At 27.0% G+C, this 23060-nt stretch overlaps 1 protein-coding gene across 1 annotated transcript in view; it reads left to right on the top strand.

The window, feature by feature from the left end:
- LOC129961970 (agrin-like) overlaps positions 1 to 23060 on the top strand; it is a 309476-nt gene that overhangs the window by 231433 nt on the left and 54983 nt on the right. Inside the window, exons 18-19 of the mRNA XM_056075621.1 lie at positions 239 to 484; positions 1461 to 1610. Of these exons, the coding sequence (XP_055931596.1) occupies positions 239 to 484; positions 1461 to 1610 (396 nt within the window). The remainder of the gene's footprint in view (positions 1 to 238; positions 485 to 1460; positions 1611 to 23060) is intronic.

Genomic DNA, 23060 nt, shown 5'->3' with positions numbered 1-23060 from the left:
ATGTGGAGGTACTCGTGACCATTTTGTCACTCTGCGAAACTCCGAAATATCACGACGTTGCCGTTGCCATTATTCCCGCTAAATAAAATTTTACTCGTTATATCTAAATAATTTTTCTAAGGCATATTCCTAAAAAATGTTCGGTATATAGAAATTTTCGAGTGAAACAAATTGTTTTACACGGTTAAAAGTTTAATAAATCTTTCCAATATTATAATAATTCTCTGTTATTATGTAGAATCCATTGCTCAGCCAGTGAGTGGATCTTGTGAGAATCTAATATGCTTCCACGGAGCTGAATGTAGAGAAACCGAGGACAATCAAGCTCAGTGCATCTGCGATTTCACTTGTTCCCCAGATGAGAACAAAGATTTGGTTTGCGGGTCCGACGGAAACACATATGGTTCGGAATGCCAGATGAAGCTTTTTAGTTGCCGATATCAAAAGACAATAACAGTAGAAGCGCATTTTCCTTGCCCTGAAGGTAAGAACCATTGTGGAAACATGTTTCAATCTTCTGAATGTATTTTTGTATTCCAATTGATCAAGCAAAAGACGTTTGAATGAGAAAGATATGTTTGGGTAGAAAAACTATTGCTTAATTTCGCTTGCATTATTTCGATGTTATGAACGAGGATGTTGCATTTCAAAAAAGTTATTGCAATGACAAAATTGCAATGAATAATTTTTGTTATGGTATTAATGGTTACTGATAAGAAATAAAATTTAAGACATGTAATAACTTCTTCAGAAAGAATAAAATTAGACGAAAATGTTGATCTTGAAACTTTTTATGTCCATGACTAACCTATAAGCAAAAATTAATATTAGCAATGTTAAGCAGTAATTATTTTAGCAAAGTAAAGGAGTATGATAGTGATCTGTATTAGAAAAGGGAAAATTAATAATTAAAGTAATGTCATGAAATGACATTTTTACTTACTTTATTATCTGTCCTACAGTTATTACGATTAAAGCTAAGATCTTAAGACTAATAGCGGATTTTCTTAAAATCAATACCTAGATGTAACATTTGAAACAAATTCGGCTATTTTTATTGCAAAGAAGTAAAGTATTATTATATGTTTTAGAAGCAAATTGCTATTATATGTTAACCATTAATAGCATCATATAATAATTTAAATTCGTACAATTAAAGATAAATATAATAGGCAGCAATAATTGAAAAATGAAGTAGAAAATAGACGCCCAACTATCGGAAAACTACGGATAAGCAATGGGAGGGCTAATGTTATTCTTCCAATGTATTTTGACACATATCCACGTATTAAATAAGATCTTACTCAAAATCACTTTTAAATTAAAATAACGGAATATTTCGATTTTCCTTTACTGTTTTCAATACTAAAAATATATACGTAAAATATTTAGCAAATAAAAAGTATATTAATGTATTAGTAAATCAGACTACATTTTTGGTTGTTCTTTTTAAATTTTAGATTCAAAGAAAAGCAAACAAAACGTCCCCATATTTTTGAAACATTCCAGTCTTCCACATGGTAGCAAAACATCGCATCTGAATAGAAAATCAAGATCTAGATTTTTACCTGGTGAATTTCATCGTAGAACAAACAGACACTTCAAAAAAGGTAAGTAAAAATACATATTAGAGTATTTTCGATATTTTTTGGAACGAAACTAAATATATAAATAGAATTAATTTGTAATATATATATATATAATTTAAATAATATATTTCAGCAGTTTTATATTTAATCATAATAATTTTTTAAAACAAGACTTCCCTTTTTTTCCCTTGAAATATACTCCAAACTCGGAACCTTTAAGGTTATCTGTCAGTTGAATGGATATATTCGGAAACATTTATCGAAAAGTAAGGGAAAAAATCATATTAAATGTTACACAGTAGTACATAAAATATCAATACAGCTTAACAATACACAATGCAACTAAACAAACCAGTAAGAGTTTTTTCCCTAAAACTTTCTCACAAATTCCATAATAAAAGTGTTATTCCAGAAAACGCCTTATATGACACTGACGTACAATAGTTACAAAATATTCATTTTTGGCTTGGATTAAGTATCTTTAATGAATCTAATGTGTCATACTTGGCGAAATTTTGGAGATTAATCTCTCGCATATGATATAGTGTAAGAAAATGAAATTTGCGTTTTAACCGTGTTTTTCCCAACTCCTTGAAACAATAATCCGATACAAAACTATACTTGTAGTCATAAAATCAATTTGATATTATTAAATTAGTGAGTGTTTGAATTATTGTGTTTAGATGTTTCTGAAAGTACAGACCGACTAATAGGCAACCCCTTGTTGAATTGAATTTCGCTCTAAATTTGATCAAATTTACGCTATTAACACAATAATATCGATAGTAAATTTATGTGCCGAATTTTATCCATCTAGAGCTCTTGGTTTTCCAATTACCGTATTAATTTATGTTCGAACAGCCGGACAAACCGACTTCCTCTGAACGCATCTTGCTACAAATTTAGTTGTAAGCCTATATACCAAATTTTATCCATCTGGCTCAATGTGTTTTTGACTTATCTTTGTTACAGACAGAAATGTTCTAAAAATGCGTTTTCGAACTCGGGTACGCTTAAAACGTAGAGATTCGGCAAAATCTCGAGTTCGAATTTTCCTCTATAATTCCTCCATACTTTGTATACGAGAAAGTTAAAGACTTTCTTTAAGGAGGACCAATGAGTTTGTTGAATTTGTTGAAAAGATTGATTTGCTTCATTGGGAATATTGATGAAAGGAATAGTGCTGGGTTTGGATGTGAGAGTAGCAGATCTTTATTTATCTTGAAGAAACTGAACTTGATTTATTGTTCTTATCTTCTATATTTTGTTTATTTTCACATTATTCCTCCAGATTGGTTTGAGGTTTGGGGTGAACTTGTTAAAGTGTAAAGCTAAAAAGATGTGGCGATTTGCGGCATGTGCAGGTTGTCGCATAATGAAGTAGATCATCCACTTGCCTGTAGTTACATGAAATCTCTTAAACGCACTTATTTATTTGACCTTAACTGAATGATATTAATTAAAGAAAAATATTTAAAAATACTTCATCTTCATACCTTCATCAATAGAAGCGTTTACTGTAAATATTGTAAATAAAATGAAATTTACATAATATTTATTTGACTAAAATATATTAAATTGTTAAAATTATTGGATGATAATTGACATACTCGCCCATAAATTGTTATATCGCTTGCATTTGACTCGCTGTGATTTTTTTAGCCTCTGTATTTATAATTTTTATTATGCTAAAAATGAAAATTACTGGACAACTCTTTAAAACAACAATTATTTAGCCCGTGAAATTATAATTTTTATTATCTACAAAAGAAAACTACTGAACGACTTTTTAAAAAAAAATTGTATAAAGAAATTTTTACTATATGCTTTTGCGATAGGAGGTGGTAAAAATGTAAAATGGATTCTATTTTGACAGTTTTTATTTGTATGAGGAATTGTTTCGGTATTAAAAATTAAATTGCATAAGAAATGTGTGTATTTAATTCCTTTAATTAAGACATTGACCATAAATAAGTAAAATCAATTGATTTTCTATAGTCATATTAATTATGATGTATCGTAACTAATATGAGCACAATTTGTGTTTGAATAAAAAGTTTTTTTTTTCATTTGAAAAAAAAATTCATACTCGACAAAAATATATTAATAAACTATCCACCAAAGTCATTTGAACCTTTCTGAGAATAAAAATTAAAGTATTATGATTTCGGGAAATAATATCATAGTAAGGAATAAAAAATGAATTTATTTAAATATTTCTTCAAAACGCAAACTAAGAAAATTTTGCATAAATAATGTAAAAAAATTGAACATTAGTGTTAAAACTGAATTCACTGAATAGTTTAAAATTCGTTGAATGGAAAGTGATAAACACTTGTAACTGCTAGATAATCATTTATAAATCTAATATTTTTAATTTGATTATTAATTGCATAAACCTCAATTTAATTTATCTATTATGAGATACGTTTCATACATTACGAAAGCGAAATTAATGAATATACTTTACTTAAATCAATGCTCTACAGAAAAACTTTGCTTCTCTGAAAAACTATTTGCCCATTATAACTCACCCTGGACATTTTTTGCACCATAACAAGAAAATAGTCGTTCTAACTGAACAATCAGTTTGTTATAGTTCAATGATATGATTTTATAACGATCTTATTCGAAGATATGTCCAGCTGCTCTTTAAAAATGGTAACAGAAATGGGCAAAAAATAAATGCATTTATATCTTTATTACCGTCACGCTGACTTTCAAAAATATTTTCATCTTATCCCTCCAAAGATAATCTTTGTATTTCATACAAGAATAATCATTTGAACAAGTAGTTAAATGTCAATAGGTAATTAATATATGAATTGTTAACCTCAAGAAACTCCTTAAATCAATTAAATGATAATAATAATTGCAATTATTTAATAAATTTACTTAAATAATGATCTGGAAAACATATTTACCTTTCATAATCGAATCTAGAATATTGATAAAAGGAAAAATGTATTCAAAATCAACTTAACTTTTCTATAATTGTAATGAAGTCATACATAACGTTTTGAGGCATTCTGGTCATTAACTGTTTTTACAAATATTACAGAAAAACATTATAAGAATTATAAATCAAGAATTTTTTCGTTCTTGTGAGATTTTTAATTTAACTTTTCAATTACAAAATATTTCTTTAAAGCGCCAGGAGAAAAAAATAGGAATGCTTTTTTTAATTTATATTACATGAAGTTAAGATGTCACCTCAATTTCAGTAAAGTATAATTTTAAAAATGTGAACATTTCTCTGAAAAGTAAGCTTTAGTAAGATTAGTGTAGAATTGTGAATTGACACTCATTTATTTTCACTCTGCCAAATAACATTATTTGATCCAATACACTTTTTCCCAAAATTCAAAACCACGTCACTGAAAGAGCATTCAGTCTTTACAGATTCAATAAAACATGCATATACTGTGAATTTTCCTGCAATAAAACCACACCTATATAATCTTGGAATAAAATTCTGTCAGGACTCTACTATGCCTCAGTGGTCCAAGACTAGCGCTATATTGTTTATACTTCGATAACAGAAAAATTTGTATTGTTTTGCGTTTTAATAGAGGGTTCAATATTTTAAAATGAAAGACATTTGACCATCATTATAATATATTAAGCTAATATTAAGACCACATTGGTTGGCGAGTCATCAATAGAATCCTATATCGAACTCTTCTGGTTCTGACTTCTGGTTCCAAAATTGAGGTTCTTATTGCGATCTCGAAAATTAAATGATAAGATCAATTTTTAATAACAGCTTCATCAAAGTTTATGTGAAGTAAATCAAATATAGTACTGGCGATTTCCTATTCCAATGCTGAGATTCTTATGCAACCTATTACGGCTTCGAAAATTAAATGAAAATTAGATGAATTTATTTTCTATATCTGTATATAGTAAGTAATTATAATTCTTTCTTTTTTGATACTGTACCACTATCGAAAACAATCCACCCACCTTATAACCCCTCTCCAAAAAAAGAGCCGCTTTTTATCAACTCATTCAATGATTTATATTTGTTTCTGCAATGTATCGTAAAATTTAAGCTTACTGAAAAGAGTTTCCAATCTACGTAAATGAAAATAAAATATTAAACTGTAAAACATCTATGTTTCTTTACCATAGTTTCTTTTTTTCCTGCTTCCCTGATAAATTGATGAACCAGAGAGTTTGTGGTAAAATTAATGTATTTTTCCGTTCCATTTGCTAAGCAAAAAGCTTTATTTGTTCGTACACAATTTCAAACGATCCTGTTTTCCTCTTAACTGTAACAAATAGTTGCTGTTCGCTCGAGAAAAAAAAAACCAATGCTAGTCCCAAGAGGGCATTTCCTTTCCTCCAGTTTTACTTTCGTTTTATTGTCGCTTGAAACTTTCTTCAGTCGCGCCATGTACCCATTGATACAATTAGTCGATATTAAAGAGGACGAAAGTTTCACTTAAAACATTTTAAGAGGTTTGTGTTTTTTTTTTTTTTTTCCTTACCGCACTCCCTTGTTTTTACTTTCATCTGTCCCATCCTGTGCACGATGAGTTACGAAAAATCGATGTTACCCGCTGTCGAAAAGGAGAAGCACGGTGCAACATTAGTAGAGGCAAAGTAAGTGCTAGAAAATTAAATTTAAAAGAAAAGCTTGTTTTTTACTTGTCCGTTAGCTGCGCTTCATTACTTAACATGTTCTTCGAGTGACTAACAACTTTGATTTTTTTCATGTTCCCTCGCCACCCCTTCCTCCTCACATTTGTTTTTAACATGAATTGAAGAAGTCCGAAGGGAACGGTAGTCTCCAAGGTTACCAATCATTGCAACAAAAGAAAGGTAACCTCGAAGACTTGTCAGGAGGAAAGTGGTTAAAGTCATCTGTAAGTAAAGTTAAGGGAAATACTTCCATAGAAATTAGTCCCCTTTGTTCCTTTTGTACCATTTTGAATAATACTTAATTTAGAGGTTTTGTCCTATTTGTTCCGGAAAAACAAAAGGATTAGGTTCATTTTTTCGATGCAAAAAAATGTGAATAATTGCCTTTGTTTGAAAGAAAAGAGAGAGCACATTGTTCCCAGTTCATTTATTTGGAGCTCACTATATTTTTTTTTAATTCTCAGTTTGGTGGTAAATTTATATATTCTAAGCGAATTTCAATAAAAAGAAGAATCTTAACGAAACGAGAAATGATTCAGTAATACAAAATACAAAAGAATTTTTGTCTTGGTCTGATTACAAGCAATGATTTCTGAGAAAAAAAAATTAACAAATTTTTCACATTTTTAATGCATTTTATTTTTTTAGAATGATGCGGAAGCTAATTAACAATCAGTTCGGTAATAATAAGAAAAGAAAATTTGACTAACAGTATTAAATATACAGAATAAAAAAAAAATTTAACAGTATTTTAAATGATGGATGTGAAACATAATATCATTGTGATTTATTTGGATAAGACTAGAAAATAATTAGTATTTATACTTCATACTTCATTTTCATTTATTTTGACAAAAATATCAATACAAGTAGATATAAAAGAATAGCTATTGATTCTCATGATAAGTTTACTCTTTATTACGCAATTACTACTTTTTAGTAAAAAGTAGATTGCATGCTTTCATTATATCCATGAAGAAACTAGTTTAATTACTGGCATCATAGATATTTCGTAGAATAAAACATTTATAAGCTAATGTTAATTATCACTTGATATGAAATTACAAGATTTTACAAGATTTTCTAAATTTCAATCTAGATGTTTCTGGAACCCAGATACACTATCAAAGATGTGCAATAAAAAATGAGAGGATATTCGAAAAATTTCAAAATATAAATGAAAAGAAACCAGCACAATATCTTATTATAAAAAATCCAAATGAAAAATATATTAATTAGAATTGAAAAATGCATGCATTATAAAAACTGCTGATAACGATATTGTAATGGCCTTAAAATTCGTCATGGAGACATTATCATTCTAAATAATTTTAACATTTGCACTTCCAAAGTTTTTTATGTGTATACACGTCTATATAACAACTAGTTTCATTTTATTTCTTAATTCATCTGAGAAATATTTGTTGATACGAAATAGTATTTTATAAACATTAAATGATTTAAACTGTTTTACTTTAACTATTAAACTTTGTTATAAACTGTTTATAAAAAAGTTAAATGTTATAAACTGTTAAACGTTTTTAAAACTTAAAAATGAAACTTTCTATTAAATATTTTATAATAGTAAATGTAGGCATAAAAGGAATATAAAAAGAAGCAAACCACTCACTGCTGTTTTGAAATTATAATTATTTGGCATAAAAACGAGTTTTAATGATCTTTTTAGAAATCGCTGATTTATTAATAAGCCAGTCTTATGCGTCCATCTCTTAGAATCTTCTTAGGATTGTTTTCTGAATATTTCAAAACTTAATGTATTTGAATCCTTCCATTTGCTATTCATTTTAATATTTTTAATCTATACTTATGTATTCTTTTTCAAATGATATCTATCGACCATTGAGAAACTTAATACCTTTTTTGTATTTTTCATTTGCTTCAGAAGTTCTTCAATTTCCAAAATTATTTTTAACTTTTCGTCAACTGTTATTAATTAACACAGAGTTATTCAAAGTTTAAGCACAGTAAAAATGAATAAAAATAAGAAGGAACAAGGGTCAATTCAAAAAAGTTATCCGTATGAAGAAGTCCAACAATGCTCACTCGACTATTAAGACGATATAGACATGTCTACGCACATTCCAATTGTTTTATCCAATCAACTCTCCCCTCTCCCTCATTCTAGATATTATTGCGGTACAACAGACTCCAGTTTCTACCCCTCTCCCTCCGATTTTCTAGTTATTTCACGTTCTAGAACTTGGAGTATCATATTCCATGAAAAACAAATTGAACTTCTGCTAAAACGGGTTTCAAAACAGATAAAATTATCCTTATAGAAAACGTATGTTATAGTGAGTATAACTGAAGATATTTCAAAATACATAAAATAAATAGGAATTCCACTTGGAACAATGAAAATAATGTTATAGGCAGGTTTATTGTTATAGATAATATCGTTATACATAGGTATTGTTGTATATCTGCTTGATATTATTTTTACATTTTTACCTCTAGGCTACTGATACATCTATACTGTACACTTAATTCAAATACGTGATACTTTTATCAAATTTTGAAACATGTTTCTTCCAGAGAAAAAGAATTATAAACCTAATTGGATTGTCTGATACTGCAATATATAATACTATAATATTATACTTTATAGTATTAAATGCTAAATAATATAATTTATAATATGAAATACTATACAATATAATATTTAATATTATAATGATAGTTTAATTTACAAAAGGAATACTAGAATATTTTTCTGTATTTATAATTTATTAATTAAATATTTTATCAGCTTTGAAATGATAATAATTATTATTATCAACAATTTACTGCTTATGAATAAATTGCTGTTTATTTAAATCCTCAGAAATTCAGGCGATCTGCTTTGAAATAAATTCTAGAGCATTTCATTGAAATTCCGGGGAAATTCGGCAAATATTTTCAATTCGGAATAAATAATCATAGTTCATACAATTCTAATTTATACAAAATTAGTTATCACAGCTAAACGCAGTACGTTCAGTCTGTATATAATACAATTAATTCTTTCCATAACAAAATTGTATAATAACGCTAAACTTTCGTCATAGTTAGACGTCTTTTTAACGAATTATATAATATTAATTATCTTTATTATATTTAGTAATAACTGCTATTTCTTACTGGGTTATATGAATCTATTTAATTAGAATTCGTATGAGAACTGAATGCAATCTGGTCCTTTCATTCTGATTTTTTTTCATATCCTTTCTTTTGCGTCATTTCAGGTAAATCAAATAAATTCAGGTAAATTCAAACAAACTATGTAGTTAACGGAATTTATTAATTCTCATTTAATGCACATATGATGCATTCTGCAGTTAGAATTCGTAACTTTCAAAAAAATTATTTTACTGCTTGAAGTAATAATTTATATTTTTTGATAATTTAATATTAGCTCTTAAGTTATACTTTTAAATAGGATTTTTAAATTCTCATAGTTCAATTTATTTAAACTCAAGCTCAGCTTGTATTAAAGTATATCTACTCATAAACATTTATAAATTATGGCTAATATAGAATATTTCGACCCGTATAAGTCAATTTATTGTTTATTTAAATTTTCTATTAAATTACATCGTATTTTATAAACTATTTACTAAATGCATATCCGATATGTTGAAAAAATTTACATCTTAGATAACATAAAGAAAGCTTTAATTTACTGATAGCGAAAATTTACTATCCATACTTTTAAAATCTCAAGAAAAGTAAGAAATAAAGGAATTTCGCAATTAATCATGTTTTTGTCTTCAGTTAAATTTTTGAATATTTATTGTAAAACGATACTTTTTCCATTCAAAACGCATGAGCAAAGAAACACTTCACTATTTCATACAACGCAGCATTTAATTTCGTATGTAAAAGACTTTTGAACGCTATTTGCCATGTGGCTTATTTTCAGGCAATCGATCATAAAAATCATCCAATTAAAATTCTTGCATCGCAAAAAGTCAAACTTGCTCTTCGTCTCAGAATCCTGTGACGAACACTTTTATACGATTGTTTTCGTTGATAATTGGTACTCAGAAACATAGCGTGCATATTGTTAGCCTATTCCGTGAATAATCTCAGTTTATCTTATTCTTAAACATAAACATCTCCACTTAGTCCTGATTTTTTTTGACGAAATAAACGCCTTTTTATGTATGTGCAAAAGCTGAGGGTTTTCGAATTCGAGGATGAAAAATAGGCTCCCACGGACGAAATAAGTCATTTCTATGTGTAATAATAGGTTGTAAGTCATAGGGAAAAAATCTTTATTTTTTCAAAAATTTACATTTTTTTTTCATCATATGTGATATAAAAATACAATTTGAAGAAAGTTAAGGATATGTAAAATTCAGCCCGTTCTTTCTCCGCTTCTTCGCTTTTGGAAGGAACTTGTTCTCACCTGCTGTTTTCAATACTGATCCAAAATCAATAATCAAAGCAGAAATTTTTATTTTTACTGAATATTTAATTAATAAATAAGAGCTCAAATCACTACGGTTTACAGGCATGAGAATAATTTAACAACTAATTTTTCAACTCTAAATGGATTCTATATGTAAAATTCAGCTTTCACGTCGTTACTGAATTTCGTCTTCAAATCAAAAACATTTTATCCCTCCCAAACAGTTAAATACATTAATATCGTATTTTGTCATGATATGATCATCAAATATTATATCAAATATTTTTAAAAAAAAAGTCTTTTACTGAGAAAGTTGCTAAAAACTATTCTCGCAGTCTTTTATATTGGTTGAGAGAGTGATAATATCGTTTATAGCTCATAATTAATCTGTTAACTGGGGAATATTCCCACATATTTACTACATAAAACATAATACATTCAAAATGTTACGGCAAATTTCTATGACGAAAAATGTCGTCATGCTTATTACAGTAGTAATTCGTGTATGAAAAAATATTTCGTCATATCCAGTTAACAGGTAACAGGTATGTCAATCAGATCTACTAGATCTCTGTCAATATGCGAATTTGTCTATCAAATTAAATAAAAACACCAACAGGTAGGTTAATTTTGTCCAGTTTTATTTATTTCAAGCTTAGGAATTAGATCCGATCAAGAATAAACACATTTAAACAGAAAGCAAATTTCAATTGCAGAATCTTCCATATCTGCTTTGCATTTTATATATAATGTAATATATCTAATGAGTATATGAAATATCGAATGCTTTTTTCAAAATCTTAATATATATTCTTATAAAAAAATTTGGGCTATGTATATACCATATAACCTCTTAAATAATTGAGCCGAATCCAATCTAATTTCGCATATTTATAATATAAGACATGGGAAAAAATACTGTCAATTTTGCAAAATATTAAAAAAATAATAACATTTTCAATAAATTAGTTGTCAGAGGCTTTTAAAATTCATCTAGTTCAACTAATATTATAATTTTGGTTAAAAGCAGACGGTAAAAAAATTTCATCATTATAATATTTTACATAAAAGTAGTTATTATCTCAAAAATATTAGACATGAATCAATTTTAATCCCACGCAACGCCGAGTATATCCATTAGTTTTCTATGTAAGTTAATAATACACCTGTTTTTGTTTTTATGTGTTCTAACTTGCTTTAGAATTATTATATATTATTTCTGTATTAATAGACTGTAAAATGTGTTAAGAACTGCAGAAATATTGGTCTTACATTTTCATATCTAGAGAACACATTAGTAATCAAAATATTAGATTAAATAAATAACAATGAGTTCCACAGAATAAAATAAGTCGACAATATGCTTTTTAAAACAAATGTGAATATTCATCCGACTTATTATTGTTCGATATTTCAATGTGTTATTATTAATAAAGGAATAAAAAAATAACGATGTAAACATGTTTTGATATTCACAACGAATTTTATTGATTATGAGTATGCCATTAACCTAGTTTCTAAAACACACCAAGCTTGCACGTGATTACAAATGTCTCTTTTTCAAATTAGCAGATTTACATATTTACTTAGTAGCAAGAGAAAATCAGATTAATTTCTATTTAAATGTATCTAGATATATTGATGCTTATAATCAAGTCGGTTAATCGATAATTCCTATTTAACTAGAGTATATAGAGGGGAAATTCCATATTTTTTAGAATTAGGTACTTCTGGCAAATTTAATAACAAATGTAATGAAAGGTGTATTGAATTTAGTTGGATGGCTTGAAAATATTACATTGGCGAAATGAACAATTTCATTAGGTTGTATATTGATTGATTTATTTATTCCGTTTTAGCTTCGTCCTTTTATCAATATATCTAGCTGCCTTTTGTTAATGATAACTTTATTGTAAGTTGCATTCTTTTAGATGTTTTTAAGAAAATTTACCGTTTTTGTTTTTGACCATGCTTTACTTCAATATAGATTCGTTAATTAATGTTTTTTTCGTTAATTAGGCTATTTGAGAAATGAATATAGTAAGATCCTTTGATTTATTAAAGTAATGCGAAATTGATACCTTTCCAGGTGATTGCAATGAATACAGGTGATTCAGTAGCTATGATTAGAACCAACTATGTTATAATATGCATCTCCAATGAGTTATCAAATTTTGTATTTCCATTTCTAGGTACAGTTGTCAACAAAAATAATGGAACACTTCTGTAACTTTGTTATTTATTATCGCGTCTTCATAAATTTGGTTAAAACCGAATAAATAAGCATGGTTAAATGACTACTATCTCTAAATTTTTCCGTTATAGCTATCAATTTTTTTATTGAATCAATTTGCAGTAATGAAATTGAACTCTCAGTAAATTTTTTATGAAATCCTGATGATAATTTCGAAAGTTAAAAGTTTAGAAAAAATACGCTTCCAATGTCAATTGAATCTTATAAACTTTCAATGATATTACTTATTTTTTTAAAAAAAATTTCACTCGCCTAATATCATATTTCAATTTGCAGTAATGAAATTGAACTCTCAGTAAATTTTTTATGAAATCCTGATGATAATTTCGAAAGTTAAAAGTTTAGAAAAAATACGCTTCCAATGTCAATTGAATCTTATAAACTTTCAATGATATTACTTATTTTTTTAAAAAAAATTTCACTCGCCTAATATCATATTTCATAAAGCCATGAAATAAATGCATAAATAACACAAGTGTAATATTTTTTATGAATTTTTAAAGATGAATATGGGAAAAAATAGAAATGTAACATAGTAAAATTTTTACAAGGGAACAAAACTGACATGCTAAAATGCCGGAATCAAAAAAAAAATCTTCATATACAAAATAGTTTTCGAAACATTCACAAAAGCTCTGAATTTTCCTCAGCCGATTTGCAAAGCCCACTTTTTGTGGGACCATATATTAAATTTGTTTGTATTTATAGATCAAATTTTTATAAAGCACGAGCTTTAACGGTCATTATAATATCGTAGTTTGTCTAAATTTGTTTTCAGATCAGACGGTTTTAACTTATGAAATCTGCTTTCTTTAAAAAAAAATAATAATAATGTTTTTTTTCCACTCAGACGATATAAAATACAGGGAAATGCGCACTATTTCTTACCATTCAGACAATTAATTAACGTTAAAATAAGGAGATTATTTAGCATTTTATATGCATATATTTAATTAGCATTATTTACTTATATTATTTAGCATTTAATATTCATCAATGAGAGCTTAATATTGAGCTCTCATTGATGAATTTCTTTAAGGAAATGGAGAATAATTTTTTCAAAAGAATGATTTCCTTAGAATTATAAAATAATATCTTCTTTGCAATTGTGTTTATGAAAAATATTGTTTTCTAGCCTCTAGTTTGAAATATTCTAGCATGATATTGTGCTTGCTCAATTCTTTTGTATTTATTTATCTTGATAACATCAGCGCAGTTGCATAAAATAAAGCATGTCCATACTCAGTCATTGGTACAGTAGCCTACAGTAGTAAACCTAATACTTCTATCCGATAAGTATTGTTTCCACATGAAAATAAAAGTACTGAAAAGAAAAGAAAATATATAATAACCACCTGAAGATAAAATAAAACTTTTAATAAGATATTCATGATGCCCCAAAGTCGAAGTTTATCAGTTCTGACGTACTGTACATAATAAATTGTGAAATAACATATGTATCCAATACAATAGTTCAATAGTAATTATATATAAAACTAAAAAAGGTGAAACATTAATGATTGATGATCAATTATTGATGTTTTTGTTTGAGCTTACAAACAATTTTTTAAATCAGCTATAAATATAAAGATAAAAACACAAAAATCTATATATAGACACGAGTTATATGCAGCGAATATTTGCTCTTCTTATAGTCTTCACAAATAATTTTAAAATCTTAAATACACAAATGATTTTGGTCTCAAATAATTATCATTACAGAAAATAAGAATAACACATAAAAAACCTCTCCAAAATGGGAATTGCAAAAAATAATTTTCTGAACTATTATTTAGAAGCATCGCAGTAGAAACATCTGGCAATAATATTAACATATTCCAAATCTATCTATTTTCAAGAATTTATTTTAATACTGATTCTTAATACTAAGTTGACTCAGGATTCAAACGTATTCGAGAAGATAATTAGACACTTTTCTAAATTCTTGAAATGAGAGCTAAGAAGTCTTGAACTAACATATGGCCTAATAGTCAACACTTTTTTTTTATGTCCCTCGTTAGATATAATGATAAACGTCTTTGCTTTTTTAGCTAAAGAAAGAAATCGACTATAGTTTTATTTCGCAAGAAAATAATACTTTACTTTAGATAGATAATCTTTAATATTTCCTTTAATAATTTTCTCAGAATTAGAGATCTTTTAACTAAATACCTATATCAGCGAAAGAACAATTCAAAAAAGCTATGGCGCTTTCACACAAACGTATTCGATTCTTGCAGATGTTCTCCTTGTCTTTCCTCTTACATCATTAACTCTTCCATTACACTCCATTTCGTCAGCGAGAACTTTTACACTGGTTCCATTGTTCGAGAAACAAGAAACTATTTCAGGAAACAATCGAGATCTTTGTCGTCGATTTCAATTACTACATCACTCCCAGAAACTAGGGCTTTAAGAAAACTCTTCCCAACACAAGGCTGCATCGCATGTTATTCTCGAAATTACAACAAGAGGGATTCAAGTACCTACCTTCCTTCCCGCTGGCCCGCTCATTCTTGTAGGATGTTCTTGGACATGAATCGAGTTTAAATGTTTCGGCAACGATTTAGATGTCGGCTATAAAGTTGAATGTCCGACGCTTTACGATGTTGCTCGGTTCGTGGATGGACTGTCTTGGGTGTATTTCCTCGCCTATAAATGTTTATTCGGTCTAATGTGTCATTTTTTTAAAGTTTTGTTTTTGCTTTCTCTGATGATCAAGCTCACACTTGTGCATGCAGTTTTATTCAAGTATAGTTCTTGAAGATTAGTTTAAATAGCAAACTTGACGCGTAAATTTGTTAAATACCAAGAACTTTCATTTATGTTAAATGTCGATTAGTGCTATAGATTTCCTTCCTTGCTCATAATAAACTGAAAGCTAATTTGTAGACTAAAAGACTATGTATGAATTGTTAATAACAAATGATAATTATATAAGGAAAAATTATCCTTTATCGTGAATTAAAATGAGTGAGATATTAATTTCAACTAAGAATATAATTCTTGATACTAAAAAATAATTGCCTTCTAATTCATCCAAGCAATTTAATCTCATTAATACTATTTCTTTAATTCATTATGTCTTGAATCTATAAAGGGCATCCTAAATAGTTTAAAGACTTATTTTGAAATTTTTTAACGACGAGTCTTTACTGTTCTTAAGGCAAAAAAATTATAGATTACTGTATAGTTCTTCTTAATAATGTTTAACTGATATTATTAATTATTATTAATAACATAAAAGTGATACGCAAGTTTGAAGTTGAATATTAATCTTAAGCGAAAGTTCGGAAATGTACTCCCCTCCCCATACACACACAAATCCAAAGATAAGGCAATCTAATGAAAGTGACAACTAAATTTTCTATACGCCTTCCTTATCTGAAGTGGTTGAATAACTCTAGTATAGTTCGTCAACAGATTCTGAGACGACCACATTTCGACGACTCCATCTCATTAAGGGGTGAGATGCGGAACGATGAGTGAATTTCCGGTATTCCCTTTGACCTTGGATTTCGCCTATTAGATACTAGTAATTGTAAACATCTCCTCCTTCCATCTTCCCTTTCACCCCTATTTTGAAGAATTAAACCCATCCTAACGCATAGCAAAAACGCGAAGGGTTTTATAATCGTTTGCTGAACTATAATGGCATCCTATCATAAAATAATCCCCCTAGTAATTAGACATTGATTGCTAAAATCCCTTATCATATTTTCTCAATGTTTTTTTATTTATTATTTAAATATCAATTACATCCAATGCTACTGTATATTCCCTCAAGTTCCTATAACCTTGGGACGGCTTAGTTTAGATAGTATCAGTGCAGTCATAACAATCTTGGTAAAATCCGCATATAATTCAAAATATATAATTTTTGATAAATATAACTAAGATAAGTAGTGATTTATTGTCTAAAGATAAGAATTGTAATCGGAACGTTTTGGCTGAAGAAACATTGATTGTTTCGGTAAATTACAGCGATTTTAGCAGCGGAAAGAATTTATCAAAAGAAGGAGAAATACACACACACACACACACACACACACAAATACACACACACTCATATATATGTAATAATATTTTAATTCTAATTTCAATTTAATTAATTTCCAAGATTTTATCTTAATTTAGTCCATAGTAACTTAATTCTAAAAATATTCTCTTTTTACGTGATCCAATTCCACTTTCGGTTTAATTAATTCCTTTGTAAAACTAATGAGCCATCAGTATTACGTATCAAATGAAAGTGATACTTTCGTTGCCCTTATCAGAGGTCAAAATATGTATTCCATCTTAGCTTGGCCGGAAATCTTATGTTATATAAGACAAGTGATCATTTGTTTCACCCTTCCTTCTTACTTCTGCTTTTGTGTCGCGCTGCATCTGCTTGTAAATAAATTGCTTTCCCGAAATGGATATTAAAGAAAGAATAAAACGAAATTATAATAAAACGATACAAAATCTCGTCACTGCTTGTCAAACCTGCCTTCTACTTTTAGAAATACATATATATATTATCAAAGCGATTAATGCAGATATTATTGATAATACTCAATTTAAAAAATCATTTTTATTATTAATTACCTTTAATTATCATTTTTATTATTAATTGATAATACTCAATTTAAAAAATCATTTTTATTATTAATTACCTTTAATTAATTATCATTTTTATTATTAATTGATAATACTAACCGAGCCTGTTTTTTTAATAATTGATAATAACATAAACTACAATCGATGCATTTGTAATTCAATAACTTTTTCAAGAAAATGAAAATAAAAATCTAAAATCTTAAGAAATTTATTTCAAAGTTTTGAATATTTTCTTCTCCCTTGGATATATGAAAAGCTGGGTTTCAATTCTGCCGAATATGAAAATGATTAGTAATAAGCAATTACACAAATTGCCACTGCCATCAGAAAGAACCACATTGTAGTCCTAATGAATTTATTAGAGAAGACGCTGCAGATTTTATTTTAATTAAATGAGTTCATTTAAGAAGAATGTATTTGATTTGATGTATTTAGGCAGAATATATTTATTGTGGGCCTGATTTTTAATAAGTTGATAGCTATATCCAGATTTTATCGAACTCTAACTGTCATCAAGTTACAAAATCATGAGTTTCAGAGGAAAATGTTGAAGGTAGTATAAATTCTTACGTTTAAGATAATATTTAATATATGTTACTTTCAAAAATGTTAAAATAACTCTTTTGTTAGCTCATATATGTTATAAACTAAAATGTTTACCTTATTAAGTAAGAGAACAATTTTATACTATGCAAAATTTACTGAATTATGCAGTTTAAGTCAACATTAAATTATGAAGCCTTCCAAGAAACTGTTATAATTTCGAATAATAAATTTTCTAGAGATTTAAAGTTAAAGTAATGAATAAATATTTAAATTTGCTTTCAACATTTAGGAACTAATTACTTTCATCATTTTAAATAGATTTCGAAATTTTACTTTCGGTTTTCAGATCATACGACGCAATTCTGGAAACTTTATTCATGCATACATTTCGAATTCTTCCCTCTATTCTTTCTCCAGGCAGTTATTATTTTTATTTATGAAGATTTTCTTAGATAATACTTAAACAGAAGATTTAGATTGAAGACCATATAAAATCCTTATAAGCGAGATCATCACTTTGTCAATGAATTGAAATATCGGTCAGATAACGATAAACTTTGATTAATTGTTTTTAAATTTTGTCTTGGCAGAAGATAAATAAAATAGTAAAATAAAAAATTAATGTGAAATTTCAGTATGTAACCACACATATTTATGATATGTTTCTTTAAGAATAATATAATAAAAACTTGGAGGAATAAAATTTTATTATGATGAATAATCATATCTATAAAACAGTATAGTACTTCTATTAAATTATCCTTATTTGAAAATAAAAATAAATTCATTATTTCATTTTTACAAATGCTACAATCACTAGAATTCAGTTGAATTTATAGTTTGAATAATTGTCAGTTAAGTAATAAATTGTCTTAAAAATATAATAGAATTCAAACAATTGATTGCAGCTTTTAATACTACTGCTTTAGAGACCTTATATGATTATCTGTTTTCCATGCGTTATCCTTTTCAGTTCTAAAGAAATTCTTTAGACAAATCAAGAACTAAAGAAACATAAACCTTAACACTGTGTCAAACATTCACTAAACCAGTCAAACAGTGAATATGAAATGCCCCATAATTCTTTTGTATGCTTTAAATACATATCAAGCCTTTCCTTTCTTCACTTCTCAAAAAAACACGTGCCAATGAAAACCAGTTGGGCCTCCGGTCAAATATGATTACAGATTCTAATTAGTCCCATTGTGTTTCCAACTCGCCGAGAAACGAGCAGCATTTGCAATGTAACTCTGCCATTCCATCATGATGGGGGAATGTATAATCAGGAACATCATTAGGGCTTTTGTCCCTGGGGCGTAAAAGGGCATCAGCAGTGAAATTCGAAACTTTTAGGGGAAAGTATGAAAAGATCTTTTTTGTGCGCTTTCTTTATAATTAAGGCTTGAATGATAGGGTTACTAATTAAGCGTTTTATTTTACATCTTAATAACAGGAGTAATTTTTTTAAGGAAGGTAAATTAATATCGGCATGTTAAGGTAATGTCATTATGTTTTTAATTGATCCCGAGTGTGTTTTTAAAGTTATTTTTTTAATTAACAATCAAAGATTATTGAGTTTCCCGTTCCTAATGAATCTTACATTTTGACAAGTAATGAGAAATGCGATAAACATGTGGTCATGAAAATAGGTGTAATTGAATATAATACGCGATTTTTTTTTATTTAGATGTTTAGTTTCGTCTTATTATAACTACATTAAGTCCATTTAATTATGTCAGAATCATTCAATAGATTTAAAATGCTTTTTATTTTTGTTAATTTTCTGGTTAGATTAGAATTTTATACGACTTGAGATTAATTATAAATGATTTAAATGTATTAAAGATATCGATAACATATATATCTTAAATTCATTTTTAATTCCTTAATTGCTTTTTTATACATTTATAATGAATAAATTTTATCATTAATCATTTTTGAGGATTTCATTTATCAAAAAAAATAAAAATTCTGCTTCAAGTTTAACGTCGCTTTAGACATGCACGATTTTATTTCGAATAAAGTATTACCTTATCTTAGAGTAGATTTTAAGTTTATATACTAACATTAGAAAAAAAATTACCGATTGCGAGATGCATAAGATTTTAAAAAGTAAAAATATTTTATTTTATTTGAAGCAATTAGGATAACAGCAATATAGTATTGCGTAAATAGCGCTTCCAAACGGAACGAAAGTAACTTGCAGCGTATGTCTGACAAGCGACTGTTACAGCTTTAGATTTATATTCTGAATGTTTTATAATTTTTAAAACCAAAATATTTGAATATGAGAAATAGTTACACTCCAACTTCCTCAAATCGCATTTCTATGGTTGAATGTATGGTGTCGTTATAACAAGATGTAAAACTCCATCTAAAAATGATGAAAACTGGTGCATATAAGCATATTATTCTTTATTCTCATTAAATGTAAAAACTTTGGCATGTTAGCTTAATCTATTACATTACAGTTATTTTTATAAGAATATTCTTAAACATCAGTTTATACAACAAAAAATACATCTTCTTATTTATTGATCATAATTTTATATTCATTAATTACATTCAACAGAAATTTTGAATTATTCAATCATAATTAAATGTATGATGGATAGTCTTATTAATATAAAAATAACCAAAGAAAAGAAAAGAATCATAGCAATATAATATAAGAAAGATCAGAATAATTGGAAAACAAAATGAAATATATATATATATATATATATATATATATATATATATATATATATATATATATATATATATATATATATATATATATATATATATATATATATATATATATATATATATATAATATATTTCATAACATGTAAACATTTAGTAACAGACTTTCTATATAAATATTTAGTAAAAGTTATTCTATATTTCTAGAAATTGTATGTAATGTAAATGGATTAACAATGCTAAGTCTTTTTTTAATTAGAGAGAATATAATTTTTACTATCCAAGCTGGGTTGCAAGAAATTTACACATACAATGTGAGCATCAAAGATTATTATTCATAGCCAAGTTGGTTTATATAATATTTACAAAAATTCATTTTAATATTAATTCGAGAAAAATAAACTTCACCTAGTTCCATGCGTGTATAATTCATTGTATGCCTAAATGTAAAATATCCTTATTCCTCTTGTATCATTAAAAGTAATTATATCTTTATCTTGTTATCAATCACATAAAAATATTTTTTCATATGGATATAAATAATCGCATTTAGATTACAAAAGTATTTCAAGGATATTTTCTCAAATGGATTTCTCAATGGGGAGAGGAAGGACAAATAACTCAAGTTATTTATTTATCTTCTTTTCTCTCCATGTAAATCGATTGAACACAAATAAAATGACTTAATTTAATAAAAATGTGCAAAAATGACCATAAACCTGTTATAGTTCTACGTATTTCAGGAATATTTAGCATTCTAGAATTTCACGTAAATAAAGTATATTCTAGAATAATATGTGGTATAAAAATATCTTATAAATAATTAATATATTTTTCTTTTTTTAAGTATTGAAATAAATTATTTACTTCAGTGCCCTTAATTTATCTAGCTTTTCATTCATAGCATACAATCATTCATATAAACTCCATTTGCTTATGATTTTGCATGCGCTAAAAATTTCTTTATATATATATATATATATATATATATATATATATATATATATATATATATATATATATATATATATTGAATGTTTCAATTAATAATAATTGAGTTAATGCATCAACTGCTAATTAAAAATAAAAAAAAACTGATAGGAAATGAAAATAAAATTTATATAATAAGTCCAAATTGTCTTGATCTTAGTAATTTATCATATCCAGATTTATGTGAAGCATAAAAAATATTTATTTTGAAAATTAATTAGGAATTGTTAATGATTAATAATATTAAATAAATGCCGATTAAAAAGTAATATAAAATAAATAATCTTTCTAATTCTTATTATGGTCATTTGTATGATAAGTTTTAATTCGTTGAGACATTTTCGAAAGTAATCAAAGGCATGGAAATTAAAGTATGACATTTCCATTTACATGTGTAATAATTTCTCACATCCATATATTCTATAAACATACACGTGACTCTACATGCAAATTTTCCAGGATTTTTAAAAATCTGGAATCATAATATTAGTAAGAACTAAGTATTTCAAACGTGAATATAACTACATTTGAATTACTAATGATTTCACTTACATGCGTTTCCCCGAAATGTTTAGACATCATAAATATTAATTTATTTGAAACACTTATTATTCATATAATCTTGATATGTTTCCATTTAATCTGAACTTTGTTAATAATTAAGTATAAACAATTTCTCAGTTTCGAATTTACGAATAATTTATTTTATATTAATTTGTTAACAAGAAGATTTTAAAAATATTCATTGTCGTCTGAAATTTAAGCCTCTTTGCTTTTATTCAAACAATTTCTTATTATTTTATACCTTTCTAATGAGTAGGCTTATAAAAAGGATGATAAGTCACTATACTCTCTTTTCGATGAAAATTATTCGATAATATAAAAGTTCTAAATCAAAACATGTTATATCCCATACGGAAGTAATGATTTTAAAATAGCTGAAATCAACCACTCAGTTGGATACAAGGGGATAAAATCATCGTTTACTTCATTATTTTAATAATGGAGATTGTTCAGTTTCCACCATTTATTTGTTGAAAAAAATGCGAATTTTTTTTATTTAAGCAGACATTTGATTGAGGTTGGTTTGAAACTCAATTCTTTTTGTCTATATTTACCTTGGACTATGCTCCGAACCAGCTCGTACTATTTCTTTAATTAAAATTTAATTTACAGCGTGTTTTTGCATGGCATTATATAGATCTTGAATGGTCGTAATTTATATATTCTCAACATTAGGTCAAATCAATAATAAATATAATTTGATATATTTTGTAACTCAAAAATTCTTATATGCATTTATCACTTTGAACTTTAATATTTTTTTGCA

This window comes from Argiope bruennichi, chromosome 2 (genome assembly GCF_947563725.1).
Source record: "Argiope bruennichi chromosome 2, qqArgBrue1.1, whole genome shotgun sequence".
Taxonomy (NCBI): domain Eukaryota; kingdom Metazoa; phylum Arthropoda; class Arachnida; order Araneae; family Araneidae; genus Argiope; species Argiope bruennichi.
This window is presented reverse-complemented; position numbering and strand designations above follow the sequence as displayed.